At 41.5% G+C, this 7,811-nt stretch overlaps 1 protein-coding gene across 1 annotated transcript; it reads left to right on the top strand.

Moving 5' to 3' along the window:
• The first annotated feature begins 1,411 nt into the window (after nucleotides 1-1,411).
• On the top strand, nucleotides 1,412-7,397 carry dhdh.2 (dihydrodiol dehydrogenase, tandem duplicate 2). Its single transcript, XM_031568602.1, has 7 exons — nucleotides 1,412-1,565; nucleotides 2,349-2,460; nucleotides 2,821-2,984; nucleotides 3,356-3,608; nucleotides 4,009-4,133; nucleotides 5,037-5,187; nucleotides 7,196-7,397. Exons 1-7 carry the CDS (start codon nucleotides 1,476-1,478, stop codon nucleotides 7,303-7,305), a joined length of 1,005 nt encoding a protein of 334 aa, XP_031424462.1. The 5' UTR covers nucleotides 1,412-1,475; the 3' UTR covers nucleotides 7,306-7,397.
• Nucleotides 7,398-7,811: the final 414 nt, after the last annotated feature.

Genomic DNA, 7,811 nt, shown 5'->3' with positions numbered 1-7,811 from the left:
TAACACCTATATGACTTGTTTATGAATGATTTGACATTTCACATTGTTTCTCCCATTGTTCCTTGTTAACGTAACTACATCATGTTAGTGTTGTTATTGTTTTCATATAATCAGTTATTGTTAGTTTTTACTTTTAAAGTTCTGACCTCTCTTATGATCTTTTCACAGAGCGAGTGTCCATGGTTCAGAAGGATCTCATTAACAGAGGATCTGATGGTCTCCTCAGAGGAATGCTGGTCAGTCTTCAGGCAGAGCATCCATCTGTGGTTAGCCAGTGGGAGGTTAATGAAGTCCTGCAGGGCAGCAGAGTGCTGCAGGACCAGTGGATCTCCCTCCTCATAATGTTACAGAATAAAGGAGAGAGAGCTTGTGGCATCATGCTCCGTGTACTTAGAGATCTGGACCCCCTCTTCTATGAAGACTTGGGCCTGTAATCACCAGCACCACTATTGGTATGGTAGTACTGTTTCTATATTCTCACGTTTGCAGTTCCTCTATCTCAACAAAGTGCTAACTGTCTTGGATTGTATCCCTAGGTGGCACAAAGGCTCCTACAACACATATAGTACCTCACCTGGGCTTTAAGGTGCTTTGGATAAAAATGTCTGCCAAATGAGTACACTTGAATGTAAATAGTATGTTCTCTGATTTGCAGACCCTCTTAAAAGCAAATTATTTAATTGATGATTAAAATGTACATTTACTTAATGAATATTATATATTGTGTTATTTATATATATTTTTTACTGTATAATTTGTTTGTATAACCTCTGTATACTGAATATCTGATTTTGGCAGTTCATGGCTTTAAATCTCTGTCCACGTTAAAAGCCTGTACTACATGAAAACCTTTGAGATGTATTATGCTTAGCGTGAATGCTTGACAGCGGATGAAATATGCATGAAATTACAATTTTTATGTCATTGCTATGATATGAATGATGTATTTTGGCTGGTTTGAGTGCTTGATAGCGAATAAAATATGCATATGTTGAAAAGACCATTTTTCTAACCCTAACCCTTAATTTAAGTCATCCACTGGACATTATTAATATTTCTTTTATGGGAAAATATTTATATAGTTTAAATAGTGCTAGATTTTTGTCACTTAGAGTCACTGATGCAAAGTGGTGATATAAAAACACGCCACAAGATTTGAGTCAAGTAAATTTGTATGGAATTTGTACACTTTTGCACTTACAAAAAATCTTCACATCTTCTCTTATCATCTGACACTGAAAGTCTTTGCACTTTTCTCTGCCAAAAAACCGTATTATAACTAATACCAAATAAATAAATGGCATTCTGCTAGTTAAAGGCGTATTTGTTTTTAGCTGTTCCAAGCTTTGTCCTCTAATTTACAGACGGGTGTGGGGATGCGGGGTCCCTCGTGTGGCCGGGAGAGGTAAAGCATTAGAAACTAGGCACGGGGTGTCTCCGCCTTTGGCTGTATATGGTTAGTCGGTGACGGCAATATGGCAACTAGGTGGGGAATTTGTACCGCGGGACAGATCAGCAATGACTTCACCGTCGCCCTTAAGACACTCCCTCCGGAAGACCACCAGGTATAACCACTTTAACAAACAAACAAGGGCTGGTAACGTCTCTAAATTTAGCGATGCTTGGTTAAGACATTCTAAATTGAACTACCAACGGCAGTCACACAGGCTCAACAACCAAAGCTAAAACCGACAGGTGTTGTAATCAATGTTTTTATGCTGATAACAAACCCACGAGCAAAGGACAGACAGTTTCACAAACTTGCGTTTAGTTTATCGTGCATAATGGCTGGTTTTCAGACCACACGTGCATGCGCTACAACTAGTCCCGGAGCAGACATTTTACGCTCTCCGTGCTAGATTTGGTCATGCACGTTTCCTCAATCCAGAGTTGCGGTCTTTTGGATATTCGCTAATAGTCTGGATCTAGGATCGAACCATTTGAACGCACATTCCTGTATAATTTACACCTGGTTTAATTTGGGAGATTCAACACAGGATAGGTGTTGCTTTAAAACCGACACAGGTCTGTAATCCTATAATTCACCGGCCATTTCGCTATTTTAATTTGTCTAAATTAATATATTAAGATGAATTTGATACTGAATGGAGAATTTCACGTTCTATTGTGATGTGATTTTACTTTACAAGTTTAATGTAGGTGTCTTAATGTGCTTTAATGAAACAATTCGGTACAAAAAACAAGCGCAAGAATATTTACAAACTTTTGCAAGATAGATACCATTGTTTTCCAAACTCTTGGAGATGAACCATCCTTTATTACTTTAAAATACCACGGTTGCGGTCTGTGGGATGATAATTTATGTTTGTACCACTATTTGCCCACAGGTGGTTGCGGTAGCCGCTCGTAGCCTTGCACGAGCCCAGGAGTTTGCGCAGAAGCACGACATCCCGCGCGCCTATGGAAGCTATGATGAACTCGCCAACGATCCGGAGATTGGTGCGTATTCATGCGGTAGATTTCCTACCTTTGCCAGTTTTTAGTGGTAGATATGCTTATTTACAGGCTACGTATATTATTCACTCATTTCGCCTCTCTATCCTTTTTTAAATAAAAACGTTCTCATATTTGATCAGGATCTCTAATTGATCCACATTAGCTTACACTGAAATTAATTATTTTCTGTCTCTATCACTGAACACCTTTCACCTTCAATCTTTGGATTGTGAACATCGTATCAGAGACACATAAAGAAGGGCACTGTCTGACAGTGGTTAGTCAACATCTTTATAGCTATTGTCTCACCTCAGTGGAGGCCCTGTCTCTCTGAAACATCCTCTCCCTTGTGTCTGTTGCCAGATGTGGTGTATGTGGGCACCATACACCCCAAACATCTGCCAGTGAGCCTGCTCTTCATGAACGCCAAGAAGAACGTACTGTGTGAGAAGCCTCTGGCTATGAACCTCAGGGAGGTCCAGGAGATGGTTGCTGCGGCCAAGCTCAACAACATCTTCTTCATGGAGGTAAGCTGCTGGGATGGGTCTCCACAGTGTGAGTGGGTTCAGATCTACGTAATTGGCACTGTGTGTCAAATAATGATGTCATTGTCTCATAATGTTCCAGGTTGTGATGAGGAAACCGGATGTGCAGTCTCTTTACAGTTTTTTCTCACAAACTGCAGATTGTGCTTCAAAGCATTTGGGTGTTCTATAGTTATTTTTTTTTGTTGATTAAAAGTGAGGCTAGACACATTAGATCACATGACACATCTAAAGTTGAATAGTTATAGGTTAACTGCTAATCTACGCGAGTACTTTTAGTTCCATATACTGGACGTTCTTGAAGTCAGTGATCTTCTGTGGTTCTTCTGCGTTCTACGTTCAACACCCCACAGGCCGTGTGGACCCGGTTCTTCCCTGCCTCCATGGAGATAAGCAGGCTGCTGGCACAGGGGGAGGTGGGTGAGGTGAAGATGGTGCGGGCGGATTTCGGGGTGTCCATTGCACACATCCCCCGAACCGTGGAGAAGGAACTGGGCGGCGGAGCCCTGCTGGACATAGGCGTGTACTGCCTGCAGTTCATTCTCATGGTGTTTAATGGGGAGAGGCCTGAGTGTATTCAAGCCACTGGCGTCTGTCTGGATACAAGTAAGCTTTTCCTGTTAGCGTACAACTGCAGTGGGGAATGTGTAGAAGCCAAGCAGTATGTTTTTTTACAGTGTCTGTGGTCTTAAAAATATAAACATCAACATTTGTGACAAACCTGAAGTTTATCACCCATTTCTGTCAGGTGGTCTTTACATATGGATGCTGTGAGATTGAAGCTGTGTTGGCTAGCTGTGTTGGCTAGCTTAAGTTCAGTAAAGGGTAGAGACAGAAGCTTTCCCAGTGTGTAATGTTTGTCACCATTTTAAAGTTGATGCTGACGCCTGTGTGTTTGTGCGCGTGCGTGTGTGTGTGTGTGTGTGTGTGTGTTTGTGTGTGTGCGTGCATATGGGTATATGTGTGTGTGTGTGTGTGTGTGTTTGTGTGTGTGTGCGTGCTGCAGGGGTGGACGAGGCCATGGTGGTAACCCTGAGGTTCTCGCGGGGCAGGATGGCCGTGTGCCGCTGCACCGTAACTACAGAGCTGCCCAACGATGCGGTCATCTCCGGCACTAAAGGCAGCATCAGGGTGGGTCAGTCGCACAGCAAGCACATAGTACACAGTGACAATAGAGAGCAAGCACACGGTACACAGTGACAATAGAGACGGGGGGCATAGAGGGGGCAAAACAAAGCATTCTAAAAGGTCAGCTCTTTTTTGCACTCGTTGCAGGTCTCTGTGTCATACGTGTGTGGACGCTTGTGTTGATTGTTAAAGGGGGGGCGGGCAGGGGGGAGCTTTTTAGTTGGTTGGCTACAGCTGAAGTTTATGCTGGGTGTAATGGATAGGTATCTATTTTTCTGAAAGGGGATCTCGTGGTGTGAGATTAATCTATTTGTTGATTATAACGTCTGGCCTGATTTCAATCAACACTGTTAATTAGTTATGTCAGTGAATAGACTGAAAGGATAGGACTATATGATAGTTCTCTAATTAAATATGTCTTACCATTACAGGACCTCTGAAAGGACAGAATGGTAGATTATTTTTCAGAATTACATATTGCATTATTGCTAATTTAAATTTCCAGATCTCAAAAGGTTTTTGAAAAGGATAAAATATAAAATAAAATGTTATCTCAGAAAGTTGTCTTTTTTGGGAAAGGTATAGAGCATGATGCATCTGCAGTAGTGCAGAAATATAAACTTAAAATAATAAATAAATACAACTTTTGGAACATTGTATAGAACCATGTTTGTTGATTTTAACGTTAATGTCCTTCTGATTGTACTGGTGTTGCGTTTTAAAACAGTATTCCCAGTGATCTGTCAAAGAATATATTCTGTTCTCTTTGAAAAAGATTAATCTCTGATAATGTCATGTGAATGGTGTTAGTCTTGACTGACGTGTAACTGGTTGCCTCGGTGATGTCATTTGAATGGTGTTAGTCTTGACTGACGTGTAACTGGTTGCCTCGGTGATGGCCTGCAGGTCCCGGAGCACATGTGGTGCCCCACGACCCTGCTGGTGAAAAAGAAGGAGACGCAGTACCCGCTGCCTGAGCCCCACCTGCCCCTCAACTTCACCTTCAGCACGGGCATGCGCTACGAGGCCGAGGAGGTGCGCCAGTGTCTGCTCAAAGGTACATCTGCTCACACCGCACAGTACAGCAGAACCTGATTTACATGGAATGATTTAGCTCACATTTTCATCCAAAGAAATTTACAGAGTGGTACAATGTCTGTTTTCATCTGTATGTGTGCTTCCTGAGTATCTAACCCATGCTCTTGGCTGTGTTAGCATCCTGATTATTAGATTCAACTTTATTGTCATTGCACAGAGTACAAGTACTGAGACAACGAAATGCAGTTTAGCATCCAACCAGAAGTGCAAAATAGCAGTAAAAGTGCAGAGTATGTGCATATGTAAAGTGAAATAAGTGAATAAATAAGATATGTACAGTAAGAAATAGATATGTAATATGAACAGTAATTGGGACAAGACTAGCAGCAATTGAAGTAAGAAGTGTAGATATGATAAGTATATGTAAAGTGCAGGTGTAAATATTAGCGGTGGTAATAAGTGAAATTAAGTGAAAGAGGTATTAGTAATATTATATTTAAGAAGTATTGTATGGTATAAGTACAATTAATGGTTAGCATCCTGAGTATCTGCTCTTGGTTGTGTTAGCATCCTGAGTATCTGCTCTTGGTTGTGTTCGCATCCTGAGTATCTGCTCTTGGTTGTGTTAGCATCCTGAGTATCTAACCCATGCTCTTGGTTGTGTTAGCATCCGGAGTATCTGCTCTTGGTTGTGTTAGCATCCTGAGTATCTGCTCTTGGTTGTGTTAGCATCCTGAGTATCTGCTCTTGGTTGTGTTAGCATCCTGAGTATCTGCTCTTGGTTGTGTTAGCATCCTGAGTATCTGCTCTTGGTTGTGTTAGCACCCTGAGTATCTGCTCTTGGTTGTGTTAGCATCCTGAGTATCTGCTCTTGGTTGTGTTAGCATCCTGAGTATCTGCTCTTGGTTGTGTTAGCATCCTGAGTATCTGCTCTTGGTTGTGTTAGCATCCTGAGTATCTGCTCTTGGTTGTGTTAGCATCCTGAGTATCTGTTCTTGGTTGTGTTAGCATCCTGAGTATCTAACCCATGCTCTTGGTTGTGTTAGCATCCTGAGTATCTAACCCATGCTCTTGGTTGTGTTAGCATCCTGAGTATCTGCTCTTGGTTGTGTTAGCATCCTGAGTATCTGCTCTTGGTTGTGTTAGCATCCTGAGTATCTGCTCTTGGTTGTGTTAGCATCCTGAGTATCTGCTCTTGGTTGTGTTAGCATCCTGAGTATCTGCTCTTGGTTGTGTTAGCATCCTGAGTATCTGCTCTTGGTTGTTAGCACCTTCCTCTATGGTTGAGCCACAGCTATAAAGCTAATAGGCCTGCAGTGTCATGCAGATACATTCATATCATGATGTGTGTGTGTGTGTATATATTATATATATTGCATATATTACAGATGTATTTGGAGACAACCATGTGAACCTAGATTCATCTTTTCATTCATGTCTCAAATGCATTTGCTGTCTTCATGGTATTTTCTTCATATCTAGGACTATCACGTGCAAAGTTAACTAAATAAATGCGATTGCTAATATTTTCATTATTGTACAATATTGACTAGTATGTTAATATTTTCAAAGTTGGGCTGTTTTATGCATTGCATAGTCCTTCAGGTAGATTTTTTACCTCTAGCAAGTCTGTAATGCAGTTTGTTTAATTGAACAGGAAAACTATTTTTATTTAACCACAAGGGGGAGCTGTGTATCTTGAGGTGATTTAGGGAAAGACTAGGGAAATGACGGCCTCTTGCTTTTTTCAGCTGAAATTCACAAATCAAACAATGTATGAAGAATACAGTTTCAGTTGGGTCTTGTTATGGCACTGCTTTCATTTTACATTTTACATTTTAATTGCTTGACGGATTATGCTGTACCGCTATAACATAAATAGCAAAAGTATAGTTAAATTCTGCATTCTGGGATGTAATGCGGTTCTTTGAAGATTGTATTGCAGCGGTGAGTGTAAACAGTGAAGAGCAGGTCAGACTGATCTGTGTTCTACTCGTCAGACTGATCTGTGCTCTCTTCTTCTGCAGGGTTGAAGGAGTGTCCACGCATGACACACGCAGACTCAGCCCTCCTGGCGGAGATCATGGACGAGGCGAGGCGACAGGTTGGAGTCACTTACAGCCAGGACTGCCAGTGACCCTTACACACACACACACACACACACACACACACACACACACACACACTCTGAGTTCAGTTCAAGTCAATAAATTTCATCCATAAAAAGGTTAGGTGTTGTCTTTTTGGTCCTTGACCTATGTGTTAGTGATGCCATTATAGCACTATATACAGCCATGACTGCAAGTGACCCTTACACACACACATACACACACACACACACACACACAGTTCAAGTCAATACATTTCATCCATAAAAAGGTAAGGTGTTGTCTTTTTGGTCCTTGACCTATGGGATAGTGATGCCATGATAGCACTATATAATTCTTTCATAATTTTATGTGAGTTTTAACCATAATGATATAAATAAAATGACACTGGACTGCTGATTTTTGTCCTTACCCAGCTAGCATGAGACGGCCCTGTCCTTACCCAGCTAGCATGAGACGGCCCTGTCCTTACCCAGCTAGCATGAGACGGCCCTGTTATGCAAGTCTCTGCTCTAGGTAACCAGGGGGGATTCCA

This window comes from Clupea harengus, chromosome 6, assembly GCF_900700415.2.
Source record: "Clupea harengus chromosome 6, Ch_v2.0.2, whole genome shotgun sequence".
NCBI lineage: Eukaryota > Metazoa > Chordata > Actinopteri > Clupeiformes > Clupeidae > Clupea > Clupea harengus.
This window is presented reverse-complemented; position numbering and strand designations above follow the sequence as displayed.

Bases quoted from the DNA above. Each gene is read 5' to 3' on its own strand.
- dhdh.2 (XM_031568602.1), top strand. From the start codon at position 1,476: ATGGCAACTAGGTGGGGAATTTGTACCGCGGGACAGATCAGCAATGAC. The intron at 2,461-2,820 runs GTGCGTATTCAT...GTCTGTTGCCAG, and splicing joins CGCCAACGATCCGGAGATTG to ATGTGGTGTATGTGGGCACC. The intron at 3,609-4,008 runs GTAAGCTTTTCC...TGCGTGCTGCAG, and splicing joins TGGCGTCTGTCTGGATACAA to GGGTGGACGAGGCCATGGTG.